This window comes from Borostomias antarcticus (genome assembly GCF_949987555.1).
Source record: "Borostomias antarcticus genome assembly, chromosome: 20".
Lineage (NCBI taxonomy): Eukaryota > Metazoa > Chordata > Actinopteri > Stomiiformes > Stomiidae > Borostomias > Borostomias antarcticus.
Window position 1 is genome coordinate 7,503,420 of NC_140253.1, and position 22,711 is coordinate 7,526,130.

A 22,711-nucleotide genomic window follows, 5' to 3' on the forward strand; every position below is an offset into this window, starting at 1 on the left:
CATGTCGCCCTTGTGAGAGGCTGAGTGACTCATTACAATTGTTGATCATCTCTGCGGAGCGCGGCCCTTCACGGTGTACCGCCCCTGCTCCGTGACGCCGCGGGGGTCCAGGAGGTCACACCCCGGGCGATCGGGCGCTCGTCCTCACAGTCCTGGGATGAATTAGACATGAGCGACCACGACCCGCGCGCCATGGGGGAGGGGGGGGGGGGTTAGAGAGCGGCCCGCGGTCAAGCCGGGCAACACGAGGCCGCTCGTGACGTCAGAGGCGTTAATTAGTAAAAAACCCTCAGTGCCAGCTATCGGGTTGGATAGGGGCCCTAACGGACGCCGCCGTGACACGGCAGAATCCGCTCCCGGGGGAGTCGGGCGCGCGGGAGGCACGGCGGCAGGGCGCGTCCTCCCCGTTGTCCCAACCCCGCAACCCGTAGAGATGAATACAAGCACGGTGTTAATATCTGTGCCCTGAACCCTCGGTGAAGGGCGAACGTCTAACCCTCTCCCACGTTTCCACTCCAGCCCCATCAGGCCTTGTATCCAGTTCCTTGTTTTTTTGTCAGGTCACCTATCCATTTCCTTGTTTAGACAGGAGGGGGTATCACATGACCGGGGCCCTGCCAGCTGCAGGAGAGGGGTGATGCGTCCATCTGAGAGGGAACCAGTTAGTCATGATCAAACGGCTGTGGGGCACGGGTTTGACAAGGGGGGCGGGGGGGGACTCAACTCGTCCTCCTCCTCGACGGCTGTGGTGTGTCCTTTATCATGAGAAAACAAAGGGGTTGGGATGAAAAGACTTGGGATTGAGCCTTCCCGCTTCCCTTTCCCTAGAGACTATTGTCAGTCGTAGCAATTCATCCCACGGACAGTTTATTCGGTGTCCCACACTGCATATGTTGTTTACGATTTAGACTTTCTCACTCTTAAACTTCAGCGCATGATAGAATAGTTTGTTGCGGTGATGCAAGGCGTCAGAATCACTGATGTGACGGGTATGATAAGAAACAGGTTGTGAAGTCCCTTTCCTTTATTGACTTTTAGGGACTTCCTTCTAAAAAAAATATTAAAAAAAAATAGAGTCATTTAGTTTGGTCCTGTGATCCTGGTAACCACCGGCCTGGTGCTTTCCATATTGAAATGTGTTATGTGGACATGGTTGGAGTACTTCTCATGTCATGCAATACTCTGTGATAGTGAAACATGTTAGTTAGCCTGATCCTATTGATCCACCTACTCTGATCATTGCATACTGTAGGTAAACAGATACAGGTAATGAGTCACGTAGATGGCTGCATTATCCCTGCCAATCAATGAAACAACCTGTGAACTAATTACTTGCATTTTCCTATCGTCTCATATGACCTCAGATATGAGTGACTCAACCAATGGAAATGTACAGCGACCTCAATGATTCGGTGTTAGTCAACAATGTTAAACAGAGGATGTTTTCTAAGCGTTCCCTCATGAAGTTGTAGACAAACTCTGCTTCAGTCGTAAACTCGGCTCCAGTTCCCTGACGCCGCGTCTCCTGAAACTCTGAAGAGAGCGTCATGTTGTGCGCAGGGCAGAGAGAGTCTCCCACCATTTTACACCCTACAGGTCGACTTCAAGGACTTCGAAAAGAAACAATGGAGTCTGCCACTTCCTCTATTGTGGTTTCCCTTGACTGGGTACCTCAACCCTTTTGATGTATTGCACCCCTTAATTCCAACCCCCTCTATCCCTTAATTTCAGATTGCCCCGGTGCCGCACGCATGACTGCCCCTGGATAATCCTGTCCTGTGTTGTTTTTGTTCCCCCTGCAGCTCCATGGCGACTCCCCCCACCCCTTCCCCCATAGGAGGTGCCCTCAGAAGGCACCGCTCGGCATGATGGGATACCTGCTGAACGATGGACGCGGACAGAAGTGGAGAGCGTGCTGACGTCACTGTGGCAGGAACATACGGACGGCCTAGCCTATCTCAACTCAGGGAAGGGTCACAGTCATTTGGAAGCTCTCTGACCCGCTGACCCCAGCCTACTCCTTCACACGTAGATCGATGTACCCGAGGGAAACTGTGGCGAGGTTTAGAACAGTTAGTAAAAACGTATAATTGCCTAGTTTCATCCAGGTTCTGATCTCCAAAATCAGCATGTCTGGCCGCCGCCCCTGCTAGGCCCCGCCCTGCCTCTCTCACCGGCCTGGGCGCTGTGATGCGTGTTATGAGTAGCCCGTCCCCGACCAATGAGACCGAGAGCTGCAGCAGCGAGGGCAGCAGCAGCGCCGCCACCTCCTCCTCCACCACCGCCACCACCGCCTCTGACCCCTCCCCTATGTCCGGACACACCCCCTCCTCCTCCTCCTCTGCCGTCGCCGCCGAACCCCCCCTCGCCCCCCGTCGGCGCGACGACGCCCCTCCTCCCCCTCCGCTCCCGCCGCCGCCGCCGCCCCCCACCGCCCCGCCCCCGCCGCCCCTGCCGCCACCGTGCGGCCACGCCCCCCGGAGGAAACGGCGCGTGCGCAGCTTCTTCTGGAAGCCCATCCCGGAGGAGAAGGTGCGCGGCAAGCCCAACATCTGGACCATGGTGGTGAGGCAGCAGCAGTACCAGATCGACGTGCGCTCCGTGGAGGAGCTGTTCGGACAGCAGGAGGAGGCGGTGCCGGCGGCAGGTGGCGGGGGCGCCACGGCGGGCGGAGGCGCCGCGGGACCCTCGGCGCGCGTCGCCCGCTCCCGCTCCTTCAAGGAGAGCAGCAAGGACGAGGTGGGTGACGGGAACGCCGGGAGGGGGAGGTGGAGGGCGAACGGCAAAGATACCGGCGCTCACGGGAACGTCCTATTTTAGGATAATGCAATACTTTCACACGGCGCGGGCAGACAAGACAGGGCAACGTTTCAGCCGCAAGGCGGCCTTCAGCGTTGTACATGGCACAGCCTGAGGTCTATGCCATGTACAAGGCATGTGAAGAGGACGACATAGAACCCAATAGGGAAGTCCTAGGAGGGGGTGCGGAGGCGATTGTGCAAGAGGTCTCTGATAACGCACAGGTGTTGTGATATCGTTGGGGGTCGGGGGCTACTGACATCGAATGGCTTGTAGCGTCCCGTCCCCCTCAGGTTTACTCAGTCTCTGAAGCCCCTGTCCCCCGACACTGAGCGCCAGCTCACGCGACAGCCCAGCGCTCCTCTCGAGAAATACTCGCTTTTCAATAGCCCTATTGTATGGGAAACGTACCTGTCAGCAGAACATTCCGGTACGTATTGATCTCCAGCGGCGTTGGATCATCGTACGGCCCTGGTGACAGTCCTCCCTATGAGGTGTAAAAGAATACCCGCGCGAGGCTTCGGGAAGCTCATGTCACAGAAGAACTTCCCAGCAACCTCCACACACACACACACACACACATTCTCACAACGACTGCGTGGTACTTCACAGTCTGAACGACGCACGGGGAACACTTGTTATCACCACAACCTCTCGGTTCTCCTCCCCGGGGATCCAGATAGAGCCTCAGTGTTCGCGCTAAGAGTCCTCTGAGATATACAGTAGCACAGCATCGACGCTATGGATACGGGGACGGTTGTATTCAGCTGAACCGTGTCCGAGGTCTCTTTCCTATAGGCTACTGAAAAGTGGATCCACTAATTGACTAACTAACTTACACATAATGAAATGGCCCTTGATTATATTTCAGAGCTTAGCTACCGCAACTCAGTGTTGTCATGCTCCTCACCAGACGTGAATTGAATTCTTCATTGAAAGTTCAATACCCGTCATTGTGAAGGCATAACGAAGCCTGTCCCCATTTTAATTCCAGAAATCTCACAAGCATTGTTGCTTAACACCACACACACACACACACACACACACACATACACACACACACACACACACACACACACACACACACACACACACACACGCCCCTGCCTCTGTTGAAAACCCATAGCATAGCCTTCACTCTATAATTATTTCTTGAGGAGGATCCTGTTTGGGCACTGGGTGCAGCTACACCTCTGAAGCGAAGGCAAGACCAGCCACGGCCATCTTTGTGTGTGAGGGCTGCGTGTCGCAGGCGTGGGGCCCCAGGTGGAATTTCAGCTCCCCTGTAGCGTGACTGCATGAGGCTTGGGGTTACGTCAGGGTCTGTAGATATCACACACCGGTCGACGGGAATTGGCTGGTTCAGGACTGGAGGGTGTGTGTGTGTGCGTGTGCGCGTGTGCGTGTGTGTGTGTAGGCTGAGGGAGGGGAGGATGGGATGTGTGTGTTTATGTGCCTGTGTGTATGTGTGTGCATGCGTGCGTGCATGTGGCTCATTAACACACACACATGCGAGTGTGTGTGTGGGCATGTGTGTGTGTTAATGAGCTTGTTTGACTAATGGGAGGATGACATATCATCCTAGGAGGTGTTAGAGGTTTTGTACCAGGGCTCCAAACAGCTAAAGAGATCCTCTAACAAATTTGTCCCAGATGGAGGTTCATTTTAAGTCACTGAAAGGGGTCGAATTAGCAGACCCACATACCCACATAAATCCACCATGAGAGGATACAGTATAACTGTCAATGATCTATATCCAGCATCACCATGAAAGCACTTGTGCTGATTCACTGTTCCCCCCCCCCCCCCCCCCCCCCCTCTGCTCGCTTCCAGATCAGCATCCTGGACTCCAAACGGGGGATGAATGTGGGCATTTTCCTCAAGCAGTTCAAGAAGTAAGTCTTCCGCGGTCGTGGCAGTGTGAGATTGTCTTACATAAAGCCCAGCGGAGCGTGTGTGTAATTCCACCGGGCAGGCCCCCACCCCCCCCTCCCCCGGAGCGTGTGAAACCCAAGGCGGTTGCGTAACGGCGTCGAGCGCCGAGGTCCAGAAGCCCAGACGCGGCATGAGGCCGCAGCAAGACCCCCCCGGGTGACTAGGGTCACTTGTGTGAGATCTCGCGCCAGCTTAAAGTACTGTGTGCGCGCATGCGTGTTAGACAGCGTGTGAACTTGGGAGGTGAGATGTTTGTGTGAGAACAGAAGTTCTCAGTTGTTCCTCATGGTTCTCCTGGTGCAACCTGAGCCGGGTTAATACAGCGGGTTCAGGCGTAGGCGTATGCATCAGCACCTCACTGTACACCTTACACAGTACAGTACACTGTTTATCCAAGAAGGTCATATGCTTTTTGACCTGTGACCTATTTTCATACATGCCACATGGGCTGATAGGCTTTATTTTTATTTTTTTTGGGGGGGGGGGGTTCTGCTTTATTATATAGGACAGTGTAGACCGACAGGAAAGGTGGGAGAGAGAGAGAGGGGAGGACATGCAGAACAGGGCCTGGGCCAGATTTGAACCAGGGCCGCTGTGATAAGGACTAGCCTTCATGTGGTACACGCCTTAACCCATGAGCCACCGGGGCGCCCCCGCGGCTGATAGGCTTTGTATGTACGTGTGCGTGGCGGGTGTACGTACCAGTGTGTTTGTGTGTGTTCAGGCCTCTGTGTGTGTGTGTGTGTGTGTGTGTGTGTGTGTGTGTGGGTCTCTCTAGGCCTTAGCGGACCGTCCAATCCTCCCAACCCGTCCCTAGAGCACTCCGGGACTCAGCTGGAGCTCCCCTCTTATTAGTACCAATGTCTCTCTGGTGAAACAACATAGCGAGAAAGCTAATTGGTCCCAAAGATGCCTGCCTGCGCTCGGACTGAGGTGCTTACTGGTGCAGTTCAGAGGCTATAAATGAAGAGATCAGGTTCATTCTGAGTGAATCATTGAATATTTGAAAGGTGCAACGTCTAGAGATCCTAGAACCTCTCTGTATCCAGGGGGCTTAATGAACCAAAGTGTTGCTTCTCTCTAATCAAAGTATTTCTTACCCAGCCTGTCAGTTCATGCATTATTCAGCTACACTCAACTAACAGCAATGAAGTGAGGACATGACGGCCAACTTGAAGCCCTCTGCAAAGGGATACAGGATGAGAGTGTGACACAGGGAGAGAGAGAGTGAGTGATGGAGAGAGAGTGGGTGATAGAGAGGGAGGGAGAGAGAGTGAGAGAGGAAGAGAGTGAGAAAGAGATGGAGGGGGAGGGAGAGAGAGTGATAGAGAGGAAGAAAGAGTGTGTGAGAGAGGAAGAGAGCGTGAGAGAGAGAGAGTTGTCCATTCTTATTTGCATACCAACTCAGCCAGCTGAACTCGTAGCAGCACGTTTGCATTGTATTTCCCTATCCTTTCAATCCGTCCCCAGAGCGCTTGTATCAACCCAGGGAAGTCCACTGGGAACTTTATTATCATACCCGCAAGCAAATGCTGTCTCTGCAGTACAATATAATAAACTACATGACGGTACATAATTCAATGGTCAGCATCCAAGTATGTAGATTGTGCCCTCCATGCCAAATAGATATGTAGCATCCTGAGTGCGTTCCTCCAGGAAAAACACAACATTTCTCATCTCTAGTCCTGTGAACCTCCCATCTAAAACTGCCATCTTAAGTCGTTCTTTCACCCCCCCCCCCCCCCCCCCTCCAAAGGAAGATCAGGAAGAAAAATTGTGCATTCACGACTTCTCCGGCTCACCAATATATCATTCAGCTCACATGTGTGGTAGGAATGCCTGGATTAATGACCCCTGTACAGAGACGCTGGCAGAGAGAGCAGTGCTAGGGCGATGCCCATGGAGGTATGTGGTTCAGAGCCTGTGCAGTTCACCAGAGAGCTTCTCTAACGCTGAGGCGGCGCTTGTCTTTCTTCCAGGTCCAACCACTCCATCGTAGAGGACATCCGACAGGGCGACGGCAAGCTGTACGGGGCCGAGCTTCTCAAAGACCTGCTCAAGCTCCTGCCCGAGTCCGAGGAGGTGTGTGTGTGTGCGTGTGTATGTGTGTGTGTGCGCGTGTGTGCCCGTGCGTGTGTGCGCGTGTCTCCCACCTGAATTCTATACAGACACAGAGAGTGAAATCCAGAGGGAGAGAGAGGGGAGAACATAATGAGCAGTACCCTCGGCGCACCGCCCCGTACCTTTTGAATAGGAGCCTCCTGGAACACAGTCTTCCCTTCCAGGCTCCCCTCTTCCCTGTGATACCCAGCATGAATATATCAGCACGCCACTGTAACAAAGAGAGAAAGACCCCGTCGCTCGATTCAGCGCAGACCCATTTCCCCGCTCAATATCAGTACATCTCTGCAGCCAACAGCCAGCACTGACCGGCTGTGGTTGGCGGTTCGTAACCTGGACCTTCGATGTCGTTATGCGTGTGTGCTCTCCATAGATCAAGAAGCTGAAGGAGTTCAAAGGAGACCCCAGCAAACTGACCCTGGTTGACTCCTTCATGTACCTTTTGATCCAGGTACCCAGGTAAGATCATTGTACTGCAGCAGTATCACCACAGCCTGTTTGTATTGATTTGATGTATGGAACTTGTGTTCCAAGGCAAAACCATATTTTTAGTGCTCCGTTAACATACCACTTTCAGTATTTACATTTAAAGATTCATTATGTCTTTATTGTTGCGTTCATACAAGTATACAGGAGTAAAATGCTTGGGCTCTTGTTCCTCAGCCTTGCAGCAACAACAGAATAATAATTGTGAATAGGTGAATGAATAAGGTGACGCAGCTCGGGGTACGTGATGATACGACCACCACTGTCCCCATTTCCCTGGAAGCCCAGTGCTGCGCGCCCTCTCCTCTGCCCCAGTGAAGCTGACACCTCTGTTGCCCCCCCCCCCCCCCCCCAGGTTCGAGGTGCGCATCGAGGCCATGGTGCTCCGCGAGGAGTTCTTCCCCTCCTGCGCCGTGATGAGCCGCGATATCGATGTCATCCGCGTGGCCACCAAAGGTAATGGCACGCTGGTGCTGGAACACACACACACACACACACACACACACACACACACACACACACACACACACACACCACACAACACCCCTCCATAGACAGGTGACCCAGATACCTGAGCTCCCAGCGGTGGAGTGTGTCACCTGAGACGGGACGGCGTGGGGACAGAGAATAAGACGCGGGGGACGAAATTGGACAGTTCAGACTTTAAAGTGGACGACAGGGACGTTTTTTGGGATCCGTTCAAGGACGTTCGTCATGTGTCTGATGTACAAGAGACGGCTACCGCCAAGCGCTCCGCTGCGCCCCACGTGGGGCTCGACGCCTACGAGCCTGAGGTCCAGAGTCTGGGGCTCTGCTGACTCGGCTAGCCAGGCGTCCCTGTACTGTAGACTCAGGGGTAGGTGGGGACGGACGGACAGACAGACACAGGATGGATGTGTCCAGCACGTCTTTCGCGACATTGTCCAGAGGAGGACATTTTATGCTATTATGCTTTTATGCTACTGGAAATGAGAAAATTTGACATTCACAGCTGCATCGTACCGAAGTGTGATTGGCTGCCATGCATCTTACGCATTACAGGGGACTGCTCTAGGCATTGTGTGGTATAAATGGTTGGCTGTTTTGCACAGTCATCTCTCTTAGATTGCAGCATGCAGTGACATCTGCTGACGCGCGCACACACACACACACACACACACACACACACACACACACACACACACACAAACACACACAGTTCCCTTTCCCCTCAGGGGAAATTTCTTCCCGGCGGGCCTTAATAAACCATCCAATGAATTTTGGGATATAATACATGTTCGCTAAGCCCTACCGTGGCTGCTCAGTGTAATTTTAGCTGAGTCAAAGTTTCCCACCTCTCTCTCTCCCTCTCTCTCTCTCCCTCTCTCTTTCTCATTATGTCTCCCTCTCTCTCTCTCTCTCCCTCTCTCTCCCTCTCTCTCTCCCTCTCTCTCTCTCTTGCTAAGCTTTATTGGCTCTCTCTTAGAAACCCCTCCACTGTGACCCCCTTCAGTTCAGCGCTGAGTAAAGAGACGTCAGAACCGCGCTGCGATGGTTTTGTTAATGTCTGAAAGAACCTGGCCAGAAAAACACTTTTGTTTTGTTTCTCTTACCGGAGCGGTGTTAGGAGAAAGTGTCATCCTGAGTAACAAGGGCATGTAATGGGGAGTTCTTTGATTGAGTTTGTATTGATCCTCCTCTCCCCTCCCCTTCTCCCCCCTCCTCTCCCCTCCCCTCCTCTCCTCTCCTCTCCCCTTCTCCCCCCTCCTCTCCCCTCCCCTTCTCTCCTCTCCCCTTCTCCCCCCTCCCCTCCCCTCCCCTCCCCTCCTCTCCTCTCTGCAGAGCTAATGACCTGTGAGGAGCTCCATGCTATCCTCCATCTAGTACTGCAGGCCGGAAACATCATGAACGCTGTGAGCATCAGTTATACACTGTCTCCTTCTACCATACACCCCCCCCCACCCATCTCTCCCATCAACTCTTCCTCTCCCCCCGTCTCTTCATACCTATCTCTCCATCCCTCTCTCTCTCCCTCCACGCTATCTGTCCGCCTGATATAACGGCGGTGGGCGTGGCCTAATGGCTTTTGCGGTGCCGCGGCCAATTATCCCGGCGTCATCTGCGTTCACAGGGCGGCTACGCGGGCAACGCGGTGGGCTTCAAGCTGTCCTCCCTCCTCTCCCTGGCCGACACCAAGGCCAACAAACCGGGGATGAACCTGCTGCATTTCGTGGCTCTGGTAAGCGATGGGCGCCACCGAGGGAGCAAGACGCATACTGTACCTGGTGTTACGCACACCCCTAATAGGAGAGGCCAAATGTGGTGGAACCCAGAGAACAGAGACAGAGGCCAGGAGATGATATAACAAGGATTTAATAGTTAAGGTATCTAATAATAAAGTAGCCTATAATAAATAGTAGGCTATATACACAACGACAATAACCCTAATCTAACTAGTGGGGAAAACAGTGTATAGTGTCTAGGCGAAATGTTATGGAGTGTGTAATTATACTATGTGTGTGTGCGTGTATGAGGTCTGGGTGTTGGTTATGTGCTGCGATACTACCTAAGCTAAAGAGCAACGTCCGTGATCCAAGGGGGTAATCGAGGGTAGTCCAGAGGTCAAGCCAGGGAGATCAGTCCAAGAAGGGAAAAAACAAGGGGGCAAAAAATACGAGGTCCGGGTGGGAACGGTTTCAGGAGACACAGGAGGGAGCGGGTCCAGGAGACACAGGAGAGGGAACGGGTCCAGGAGACACAGGAGAGGGAACGGGTCCAGGAGGCACAGGAGAGGGAACGGGTCCAGGAGACACAGGAGAGGGAACGGGTCCAGGAGGCACAGGGGGTCGAAGGGAGCCGTACAGCTTATTACGTTCAAGCGTCGGGTCTCTGTCTGCAGCAGCGTTATATAGGTGGCTGTCCTGATGGTGATTGGAAGCAGCTGGGCTGATGATAATCGCCAACACCTGAGCAGCTAGCAGAGCAGAGACCCGGCCCGCTCAATCCGGCAGGGATGAGGCGCCGGAACGAGGCTGACGGGGGCGTGCCCGACGGGGAGGCATAACAGTACCCCTCCCCTCAGGGGAGGCACCGGACGACGGACCCGGGGCCCCAGGGTTGGCCCGGTAGAAATCGTCCAACAAGGACGGGTCGGCGAGGTAGGACGCCGGCACCCAACTCCGGTCCTCGGGCCCGTAGCCCACCCAGTCCACGAGGTACTGAAATCCGCGACCCCGGCGGCGGACCTCAAGCAGCCTGCGAACTGGCCACACAGGGTCCCCATCAGCCAGGATACGAGGCGGCGGCGGAGCCGGGCTGGGGGGAGACAAAGAGCTGGCGGCCACAGGTTTCAGCTGGGAGACATGGAACACGGGGTGGATCTTGAGAGAGGGAGGAAGAACCAAACGTACCGCCGTGGGGTTGATGATGCGGTCCACCGGATAGGGACCGACGTAACGGGGGTTTAGTTTCCGGGTGGAGGTTCGGGAGGTCTGGAGGGGCAGGTCCCGGGCCAACAGCCAAACCCTCTGACCAGGCTGGTAGTCAGGGGCCGGCACCCTCCGCCGGTTAGCGCTCCGCCGGGCGCGCTCGGTGGCACGGAGCAGCGCAGCCCTGGCGGTCCTCCAGACGTTACGGCACCGGCGGAGATGGGCCCTGGTGGTTGGGACCGCCACCTCCAGCTCCTGTTGGGGAAACAGAGGGGGTTGGTATCCAAGTGAACACTGAAACGGGGACATACCGGTGGCGGCGCTCTCCATGGAGTTCAGGGAGTACTCCACCCACGGCAGGTACTTCGCCCAGGAGGATGGGTTGTTGGCGGTGACACAGCGGAGGGCGGCTTCCAGAGCCTGGTTGGCACGCTCAGCCTGCCCGTTAGACTGCGGGTGGTATCCGGAGGTGAGGCTGGCGGTAGCCCCAATGCCCCTGCAGAAAGCCTGCCAGACTTTAGAGACAAACTGGGGGCCCCGATCTGAAACCACATCCGAGGGGATCCCGTGGAGGCGGACGACGTGGAGGGTCAGGAGGTCTGCAGTTTCGGCCGCTGTGGGCAGCTTAGGGAGGGGAACAAAGTGGACCGCCTTGGAGAAACGGTCCACGATGGTCAGAATTGTGTCGCACCCCTGGGAGACTGGGAGCCCAGTGACAAAGTCCAGAGCTATATGGGACCACGGTCGACTGGGTACCGGGAGAGGCTGCAGGAGACCTGCAGGAGGCCGATGGGAGGCCTTACTCCGGGCGCAAATGGTGCAGGCGGCAACAAACTCCTTGGTGTCGCCCCTGAGAGTAGGCCACCAGAACCTCCTACTGACGAATTCTGCAGTCCGCCGCTCGCCGGGGTGGCACGCGAAACGACTGGAGTGACCCCACTCCAACACCCTTGCCCGGACAGCTGTGGGAACAAACAGACGGTTACGTGGTCCGGTTCCCGGGTCCGGTTCAGCCCGCTGCGCCTGTTTCACTACTGCCTCGATGCCCCAGGTTACGACACCCACCACCTGGGAAGGGGACAGGATGGTATCCCCACCCTCCGAGACATCCGAATCCTCCCTGGGAAACTGGCGGGAGAGAGCATCAGCTCTGATGTTTTTGGAGCCTGGACGGTAGGTTAGCGTGAAGTCAAAACGGCTAAAAAAGAGAGCCCAGCGGGCTTGTCGGGAGTTGAGCCTTTTGGCTGACCCAAGGTAGGCTAGGTTCTTGTGGTCCGACCACACCAAAAACGGCAGTTTGGCTCCCTCAAGCCAGTGTCTCCACTCCCTCAGGGCCTCGTGAACCGCCAGAAGCTCCTTATTGCCCACGTCGTAGTTCTTAGCCGCAGGTTCGTAGCGCCGGGAGAAGTAGGCGCACGGGTGTATTCTCTGGTCCTCCCCAGACCGCTGAGAGAGGACACCCCCGATACCAGTGTCCGAGGCGTCTACCTCCACAATGAACTGTCTCTCAGGGTCGGGGTGGATCAGCACTGGAGCGGTAGAGAACAGATGCTTGAGTTGGGCGAAGGCAGCCTCAGCAGCAGGGTTCCAGCAGAAAGGCCGCGAGGTGGAAGTAAGCGCGGTGAGTGGCGCTGCGACCTGGCTGAACCCCTTGATGAACCGCCTCACAAAGCCCGCGAACCCCAAGAAGCGCCTCAGTTGGGTCCGGTCCGTGGGTTGTGGCCATTCCACGACGGCTTTGACCTTGGCTGGGTCTGCGCGCATCTGTCCGTCCTCCACCACATTGCCCAGGTAGGTGACAGAGCTGGTGTGGAACACACACTTCTCTCCCTTCACGTACAGCCTGTTCTCTAGGAGTCTTTGCAGGACAAGACGGACGTGCTGGTGGTGCTCCTCCATGGACTGCGAAAAAATAAGAATATCATCTAAATATACTACAACAAAAATGTTTAACATATCTCGTAGGACATCATTAACCAGGGCCTGGAATATGGCAGGAGCATTGGATAGGCCAAAAGGCATTACAAGGTATTCGAAATGGCCAAGGTGAGTATTAAAAGCGGTCTTCCACTCGTCCCCCTCCCTGATACGGACGAGATGGTAGGCATTGCGGAGGTCCAGCTTAGTGAACACCTTGGCATGGGTGAGGGGTTCGAAGGTGGAGCTAATGAGTGGAAGGGGGTATCTGTTCTTAACAGAAATGTCATTGAGAGCCCGGAAATCAATGCAGGGCCTAAGCCCGCCGTCCTTTTTAGACACAAAGAAAAATCCTGCCGCGAGAGGAGAGGAGGAGGGCTTGATTATACCCGAGTTTAGGGACTCCGTGATATAATTCCTCATTGCCTCTTTCTCCGGGAGTGAGAGGTTGTATAACCGTCCTTTAGGCAGGGTGGCCCCAGGAAGGAGGTCTATAGGGCAGTCATACGGGCGATGGGGTGGCAGAGAGAGCGCCTCGTCTTTACTGAACACCTGGGCCAGGTCGTGGTAGGTGGAGGGAATTCCAGTGAGGTCTGGAGGGGTTAGTCTAGGCTTGGGGTCGCTAGAGGGAGACAGGGCGGAGCGAAGACAGGAGGCGTAGCATGTAGCCCTCCAGCCTAGGATCTGGCCTGAAGCCCAGGAGATGTGGGGTTCATGCTTCTCAAGCCAGGGTCTTCCCAGCACCAGGGGCGTTGTGGGGGCCTGAAGAACAAAAAAACGAATATTTTCAGTGTGATTCCCAGAGAGGGTGAGTGAGATCAGATCAGTGGTGTGAGATATGGTTCCTAGGGAATGACCATCTATGGCCCTGGGCATGATGGGTCGGTCTAGGGGAACTAAAGGGATGCCCGCCTGGCGGGCTAAGTTTTCATCTATAAGACAACCATCTGCCCCTGAGTCTATTAGAGCGCTGACAGAAAGGGTGTCCTTGCCCCAGGTGAGGGTAGCAGGGAAAAGGCGGCTAGGAGTGACCTGGGGCTGAGAAAAAGAGGCTTTGCTCACCAGTATGCCCCCTACTAGTGAGCTGAATCTTTTGGCCGGATGGGACACGCACGGATGAAGTGCCCCTCTTTACCGCAGTACAGGCATTGTTTGTTGTTAAGCCTCCGGTCTCGCTCCTCCCGCGAGAGCCGAGAGCGGCCGATTTCCATCGGTTCTCCAGACCCGGATGTAGCCGCGAGAGGAGGCAGCGTGGACTGAGATGGGGGCGGGGTTGTTCCTGCGTGACGAGGAGCGGGGCGCGTGACAGCTCGCTGAGCCCGGTCGGTTCGTCGTACCTGGAGGCGTGCATCCATCCTAAGGGCCAGTGTGATAAGTTCGTTTAGGGTTCCGGGATCATCGCGCACCAAAAGGTCTTTGATGGAGTCATTTAATCCCTTATGAAAAATATTGAGGAGAGCTCCGTCATTCCAGCCAGTCTCCGTGGCTAGAGTACGAAACTCGACCATATACTCAGCTACTGAGCGCGAACCCTGGGATATGGCTAGCAAGCGGCTGGCTACGTCCTGCCCGTCCTGGGGGTGGTCGAACACGAACCGGAACTCAGTCTTAAAAAGGGAGTAGTCCGTGGAGTAGGATATACTGCTCCCGACCGCGGCTATGGCCCAATTGAGAGCCTTGTCGGCTAGTAGTGACATAATAAACGCTATCTTGGCCCCATCGGAGGAGTATTTGGACGGCTGGTGCGTAAACATTAATTCACACTGGGTTAGGAAACCCCGACACTGGTTAAAATCACCATGAAACGGAGCGGGACTTACTAAACTGGGCTCCGAGCGAGCGACTGGAGGAATGGGCAAAACGGGGTTTGCAGGATCGACCGAGGGATTAGCCATCTGCCCTGGTATGGAACTAGTGAATGGTCTGCTGCCAGCGGCGATGACGTCCAGAGAACGCTGGATGGAGGCAAGAGCCCCGGACAAGGCGTCCACCTTTGCCTCGAGGCTGTTTACAGACCCGACGGTGGCTCGGGTGGTGTTCTCCAGAACGGCTATCTGGCTTTGGACCGTGGGGAAGGCTTTCTGGAGCTCGGCCTGCAGACTGGTGAGCTGCGCCGCATGGCTAGTTATCTCTCTGCGTAAATCGACTACCAGAGGGAGGACCCCTGCCCCTGTTCCCGGGGAACCACCTTGGCTCATGTTGGCTTGAACGTACTGTTACGCACACCCCTAATAGGAGAGGCCAAATGTGGTGGAACCCAGAGAACAGAGACAGAGGCCAGGAGATGATATAACAAGGATTTAATAGTTAAGGTATCTAATAATAAAGTAGCCTATAATAAATAGTAGGCTATATACACAACGACAATAACCCTAATCTAACTAGTGGGGAAAACAGTGTATAGTGTCTAGGCGAAATGTTATGGAGTGTGTAATTATACTATGTGTGTGTGCGTGTATGAGGTCTGGGTGTTGGTTATGTGCTGCGATACTACCTAAGCTAAAGAGCAACGTCCGTGATCCAAGGGGGTAATCGAGGGTAGTCCAGAGGTCAAGCCAGGGAGATCAGTCCAAGAAGGGAAAAAACAAGGGGGCAAAAAATACGAGGTCCGGGTGGGAACGGTTTCAGGAGACACAGGAGGGAGCGGGTCCAGGAGACACAGGAGAGGGAACGGGTCCAGGAGACACAGGAGAGGGAACGGGTCCAGGAGGCACAGGAGAGGGAACGGGTCCAGGAGACACAGGAGAGGGAACGGGTCCAGGAGGCACAGGGGGTCGAAGGGAGCCGTACAGCTTATTACGTTCAAGCGTCGGGTCTCTGTCTGCAGCAGCGTTATATAGGTGGCTGTCCTGATGGTGATTGGAAGCAGCTGGGCTGATGATAATCGCCAACACCTGAGCAGCTAGCAGAGCAGAGACCCGGCCCGCTCAATCCGGCAGGGATGAGGCGCCGGAACGAGGCTGACGGGGGCGTGCCCGACGGGGAGGCATAACACCTGGATCGTTGAGGCACAACGCTAGAGTATTTTTTTTTTTATTTAAACCAAAAAAGTTGCAGCACACTAGATCTCGTGCAAAAATGTACGTGTTTTATTTGGTTAATAATAATGTAATCATCTCTGTTGAGAGCAGTTGAGGGGATTTGTTGGCTACAAACCTGCCGGTCAGTTGTAGAGAGCAGTGAGACAGAGTTTGCTACAGCTGCTACTGTTTCTACCCACAGTGTACATGCAAGCAACCAATAGACAGGCTGTAAATATTTCATACTGGCAATTCCTGGTCATGTATCAACCTGTATCACTACACTTCGAATTGTGTACATTTGTATGCTTCACTTCACAGAGGGCAATTTAAAATAAGGTGCATCTGTTTTTGGAATGATTGGTCAACCATTTTGAATTTTGTCCCTCTACATTTTGCGTGACATTAAAGCAGGAGTGTCCAAGCAGCAGACAGGATATCAGAAAGGGGGGAAGTTGTCATATGTTTGCCAAAAAAGTCATGAGTGGTTGGCCAAGCAGTTGCACAACAGGGCCAAGTAGTCGTATCCCCCCCTACGTATCCCCAGTGTGACTCTCTTGGAGGTTACAGTGCAAGACGTTATTTGATGTTTCATTTATTCTTTATTATTATTACCCAACGAAACGTCAATCAAAACAATCCGTTCTTTGTTTATTTTCGAAATTCCTCGATTATATGGTTCCTTGTAGTCTAATAAACATGTTGAATCACTTGAATGTCGTTCCTACCTTTTAATTTCTTTGCAAAATGATATTTAGCTAATGTTTTGAAAACAACAAAGATGTGTGAAACGTCACTATTATGTGCTCCGCGTATTGACGCAATGACGCGACCACCTAGTACGCGACCACCTTCTCAAATTTGCTCTAGAGCACATACTAGTGGTCAAAAACTACATTGCGTACCTTTAATGTATCTATTTGTTTACTTTCTTTTCATGAGGTCTGTCGTGTGATTCCCTACAACATTTTCAATTTTTTCTTTCTGCTCAGGAGGCCCAAAAGAAGGATGAGAACCTTCTGAAGTTTCCAGAGAAACTCCAAGATGTTCAGAGTGCATCAAGGTAAATGTTTATTCTCGGTATGGTGTTTAATCTGGGATAAAGAGTTGCAGTCACATACTGTCACATGTATTCCCGTTATCTATGGGTGCCCTAAGAAGGACAGTGAGGACTTTTACAACTGAGAGAACTCAATTTACAACCAATCAGAAGTGGGTTGCGCACATCCCAAAACAACTTATAAGGCAGGTGCTGGACTAAAAAAGCATAATGTACAAAAGAAAGTAAGAGTCCGCGCACTGTAGCTCCCATTCAGATCATTTTATGGACAAAAAACGTGACGTTTCGAGCGACAACGCTCTTCCTCAGACAACTGATCATAAAATGATCTGAATGGGCTCCCAAACAGTTTGTTCTTTTATACATAACTCAATTTACAACCTCAAACTCCTTCATGAAATGCTACTGTCACTGGCTGGTTTTGCTCCAGCTACACACACATCTTTCTCCTCCTGTACAGTAGTTTACAACCCAAAATAGAGTTGTACATACGGTAATGCCTATCGAAGATTCCAATGGTGGCAAATTAAACAAAGGCAGCTTCACTTGCCCAGAAAAATTATTGAACTGACAAAAAGGTGAAAACTAATTTTAATCTAGTGCCTAGTTAAGAAATGTTTAACTAGTCACCTCCCTGCTTGGTACTCAGCATCAAGGGTCATGTCCAAGGGGTGTATTTGTACATCAAGCTTCCTCATGCTAAGGAATCAGGAGATACTGTAGGCTCCTGCCCTATGGGCCTCTAGACTCAAGAACCATTGGTTCCCAAGGCTATTTACCTTTTTACACATAAGACATCTCACTCAGAGCACAGAGATATAGCTTGTACAGTGCAGGTGTACTATTCAGAATGCTGCAGCCACCCTATGACTGTCAGTTCCCCAAGGTCGTCTCTACAGTACATGGCAGGGTGAAGCACTCCCTGTCCCAAAAGAGTGCCAAAAGATTACACTTCCTCCCTCCCTGTGGATATGCAAACACATCGGCCCTCTGCTCCTCTCCCTCCACTCTCTCCCTCTCTCTGGTGTCTTCACCTCTACTGGACAGAATGGACGTTGGACAGTGGAAGGGAATTGATTATAAATTAATTTCAATGCATCTGTCACTGCTGTCAGCAGAATATTAGACTATTTTTAAACCTATAAACATTTATTTAGATCAGGAGAATGACCCAATTTAGAATATTGTTTACATGACCAAATCAGGAATAAAAAGAAAAATTGTGTCTCTATCTGACCGGTACTATACTGTATCTTGTTCTCATCAAGAATCTTGTTAAGATTGTTTTTCCTCGGGTTTCCCTCTGTGTTGACCTTCATCTCCCTCCGATTCTGATTCCCTGCTGCTCGTCGCCCTCTGTAGGATCTCGGTGGAGAACATCGAGTCAGAGTTCTCGTCGCTCTATGTCCGGACCAGAACCCTGGAGGAGAAGGTCCAGGAAGACCCGGGGCTCCTGCACCAGCTGGAACCCTTCCTACAGGTGGGGCCACAATACCGCCTGGGGATACGTTCGCTTAAAGAACAGGCTAAGAATGATCCCATTAGCAGTACCTCAGACTTGGACTGGACTAGACTAGGAATCTGGGAATCAAGCTGCTTCTTGTAGTTAATGGCCGGGTTTCCTGCACGCGTTAAAAAGCACTTAACTCCAAAGTACTTCTTAACTCCCATGCAAAGGGTTGCTTAAGAAGGGTTCCTTAAGAAGGTTCTTTATCGGGAAACCCAGCCAATATCTATGCAACCGTCAAAAAATGGATGTACTGTATTGGAGGCTCCCAGTAAAAATCGGTGCACCTTCATGCGTTCCAAATGTTTCAGCTGGTTCAGGCATCTTTATAGTTCACCTTCAAAGAGTCAATGTTTTGTTTTTTGGACTTCTAAGAGTATTTCATCCCAAAATGCTATCCGTTGCCAATTATACAATTGGTCCATATTTATCCTTCAAGATTTTCATAATGAAGGCTGATTTTGATCTTCAGAAACATTTTATTTTTTGCAAATGGCATAAGATGGCTCTTGTTATTCAAAATATCCTATAAACAGTTTCAATGTTTTGATAGCGATGATTTGTTAAGAGTAGATTCAGTAATTTCTCAAATGGTGGATCTAATGTTTTGGAAGGAAACACATTGTTTATTTGCTTCTAATCTTGCTCTGTGTTTGACCATCGTCACCAGAGTTCCACCAGGACCCTGCAGGACCTGAAGAGGCGCAGGCTGGACCTGCGCAAGGAGGGGAATGCCCTCATCGACTTCTTCTGTGAAGACAAGGACACCTTCAAACTGGACGAGTGCTTCCGCATCTTCCAGGACTTCTGCCTCAAGTTCAAAAAGGCTGTCAAGGTGAGAATTATAGCATGTTATTCCCCATCATCCCTAATAAATAAATAATTAAAATGTAATTTAAATGTAATTTACATTTAATTTACATTTAATTTACATTTAATTTACATTTAATTTACATTTTAATAATTAATAAAAAATAACTTTTTAGAGAGTAAGGAAGGAAGTAAATAAGGAAGTAAATGTATTTCCTTATTCATGCGTATTCAATAATTTTTCATAACCCCAGTCTCTCTCTCCCTCCCTCTCTCTCTCTCTCTCTCTCTCTCCCTCCCTCCCCCTCAGGACAACCGGGAGCGGGAGCTGAAGGAGGCGGCCAGACAGCGGCGCCTCAGGGAGCTAGAGGAGAAGCGCTTCGCCTGGGCAGGCGGCGACCAGAGCGCCGGCAACTTCGGCCGGAGCAGCAGCGAGAACGATGTGGACATGCTCACCAAGGACGGCCTGCTGGACTTCCTCCAGCAGCGGCCCCACAGCCCCCATAGTCCCCTGGGCCGCTCAGCCAGCGTGCGCCGCCATCGTCACACCATGGGCGCCATGGCCGACCGCGAGCTCCGCGGCTACCTCGAGCTCTTCGGGGGAGACGCCGCCGTGGACTGCTCCAAGTTCAACAGCCTGCCGCGCTCTGGACGGAACCCCCAGCGGAGGACGGCGGCCTGGCTCGTGTCACAGGACGACAACCGGGAGCTGGGGCCCGGCAGACATATCCCGGCAACGTCACCTCACGCCGAAACGGAACCCATCAGCCCGCTGGCCCGGTTCTCCTCCACCGGTTTAGACGCCAACGAGGAACCGTACACCAGCAACAGCAACAACAACAACTACGCTTCCGTATCGGAGGGGAGCTTCCTGGCTCGCAATCGCAACGTCTTCCAGAAGACGACCGGCGGCGCCGCCTCCGCCCACGTGACGTGTCACATGAACGTCAGCGTGGAGAAACACACGCTGGTCCCCGGCCTTCAGCCGTTTGACCTCCCCGGTCCCAACAACAACAACAACAGCAATCATGTGCACTTCGTCAACCAGGGAGACGTACTGGTGACCGACCTGGAGAGGGAGCCCCTCCCTAAAACCCTGGCACTGGGCGGCGCCTTGTCCTCTCACAAGAGTTTAGCAGGAGGCCCAGAGCCCAAGGCGGCGTGGGAAGATCACATGACGCCTCCGGCTTCGCTTCATAAAGGGGAGGAGGAGGAGGAGGAGAGCATCACCGTTTCCTCGACCACCTGCGATACGCCCCTCCCGCTGGACATCTCTGCGTCCAATAAGAAGCCGGCGCTTTACATGATAGACTGCACGGAGACGGACTGCTCGGTGGCTTTAGACTACTCTGAGATCGAAAGCTCCTCTCAATTGAGGGAAGGCCCGGCCCTCGACATAAAAATTGTCGACTGTAGCAACGACCTGGGGATCCTTCGAGACCTGAGTTCGCTCTCCTCCTCCAATTTTGAGTCCACGTCCACCAACGACCAGTCGGTTTCCGCTTCCACCAACGAGCTGTCGGCGCCGAAGCCCCTAGACGGCCGCGCGGCACCCGTCACCCAGCCCCTCGCTGCAGAGGAGGGGGACTCGGACAGTTGGGACACAGCCGAGGGTAGACAGGTGGGGGAGAAAGCCGTACAGACCTGCGGCCCGAAACCCGCGAACGCCAAGGCCAAGGGTGCGTCCAAGGGCGGCGCGAGCCGTGGCGGAGTCCGGACGCTAACCGCCACGGAGACCCAGGGCATGCGCAAAGTGGTGCCCATCACCAGGCTGACCCGCACCGGCAGCGGCGCAAAACGGTCGGAGAGACCCCCGGCCGGGAACGAGATTGACGAGCCGCGACGCCCGCTCCGCGATCAGAGCACACCGGCGAGGGGGAGGGGCGAGAGGGCTGCCCGGCCCGCCCGCCACTCCAGCCTTCCCCCGGACGAGTCCAAAGTCCAGAAGGCCGGCTCCCCGGCGATCGGTCTCTCCGACCCTCGCAGGCCCTCCTTCCGCAAGCCCAGCGCCAAGCCCCTTCGGAACATCCCCAAGCCTCCCCCAGAGGAGAAGATGTGCCGGTCCGCAATGAGAGCTCTGGCCCAGGCCCAAGTCCAGACCGGGGGGCCCCCCATCGAGGCCAGCGCCCCCGACACCCCCACCCACAGCCCCAAAACCCCCTCCGCCTTGCCCGGCTTCGCCCGCAACACAGTGGCCTTCTCCTCCAGGACCAAGAAGGAGCCGGCTCCTGTGTCCACTCCCTCCACCCCCTCCAGGAGCGCCTCCGTCCTGGCTCGCGCCAACCAGCAAAGGCAGCCGGCCGCCAGGGCGCCGTCGTCCGCGGCTCCCCCGCCCAGCGCGGGGGGGCAGCACTCGCCCCGGGGAGAGGAGAGGGAGACGCCCCCCCAGGGGACCGTCCTGCGGAGGGTGCAGAGCGTCAGGGCGTCCGGCCGGAGCGCGCAGCGCAGCGACACGCCGCCGCCCGCGCACGAACGCGGCCGGAAGAGCGGCAGTTTCTCCGAGAAGTCCGTCCAGTGCAGAGACTCGGCGCCCTCCTGCAGGACCCCCTGGAAATAGAACTGAGACGAGGTGAATCCTGATTGGAGGAGCTCATAGAGGATCGGGCCGTTTCTTCCTGCTTTAGATGTCGACGATTAACATTAAGGTTCCCACTCTGATTCACAGTACAAACTCTTGCCATAATGTACAGAGCATACAGACGTCTTATCTGTCTTGGTTCAACAGCCAGCCAAGTAATCTCACCTCATTCCTACCAAGTCTCCCCGCTGGTTATTGCGAATTGCAAGAAAACATTCAACGTACCGTGTCGTTACCACTCTGTAGATAGAAATAGATTATTTTTTCATAGGTCCCTGTTTGTGGTTCCTGAGCATTCTTCAAGATAACTGACAAATGGCAAAATCCCCCCTCAACACCCCCAATGGGAGCTTCTTTGCCTGCTTTGTGATGGCTGTTCATGACTATATACTTCACGTCAAAAGTAGAAGTGGACCCCCATCGAACATATTTGAACGCTGCTATTTTAGCTTTGACAATTCTGGGCCTGGGTCGGGTGTCCTTCGTTCTGAGGCAAAAGCTTGACTTGACTCTCTTCCTTCGCCTCCTTTCTTTTGCACAGCCATATTGTACAGCTCTCAGTGTGCTATTATCAGCGGACTCCTCCTCCTGCTCGGCTGTTCGCTGCTAGACTCCCCCGCTCTGCAGCCATGTTATACCTCGGTTACCTTCGACGTTGCAGTGGCCTCCCGCCACCCGACCAGACCAGCTCATGGAGGTGTCCGCTGGCTTTATTCAGTCACCGCCAGTCGACCTCTGCATGGCAGCGTGATGACGGTGAGCTGAGTGAGCGCGCGTCCTGAACGTCCCTCCTGTCGCGAGGCACAAAGCTGCACCAACACCACGAGGTTGTTTTGGCGTGAAGCCACTGTGATGCCCTTGCGTTTTGCCTTTTACCTCTGATAGAGTTCACACCAAGACTGACCTTGGTTTTACAGTACAGTATGTCTTTTCATGTCCTTGTAATTATTGTCGTCATTTTCATTTGTCAGTAATATGCCACGTTTCGCAATGCTTTAGAACGCCTCCATTCTAACATGGAGTAGAAGTTCACACAAAGGAAAACGGGTAACACTTGAAGTGTACATGAAA

The 22,711-nt window shown here is 53.6% G+C and overlaps 1 protein-coding gene across 1 annotated transcript; it reads left to right on the forward strand.

Moving 5' to 3' along the window:
• Positions 1-2,190: 2,190 nt before the first annotated feature.
• On the forward strand, positions 2,191-21,619 carry fhdc1 (FH2 domain containing 1; the record flags this gene model as incomplete). Its single annotated transcript, XM_084454507.1, has 11 exons — positions 2,191-2,739; positions 4,633-4,694; positions 6,714-6,816; positions 7,229-7,314; positions 7,697-7,797; positions 9,163-9,233; positions 9,452-9,559; positions 16,678-16,748; positions 18,108-18,225; positions 18,923-19,087; positions 19,373-21,619. The coding sequence occupies 11 exons, from the start codon at positions 2,191-2,193 to the stop codon at positions 21,617-21,619; spliced, it is 3,681 nt and encodes a 1,226-aa protein (XP_084310633.1).
• Positions 21,620-22,711: the final 1,092 nt, after the last annotated feature.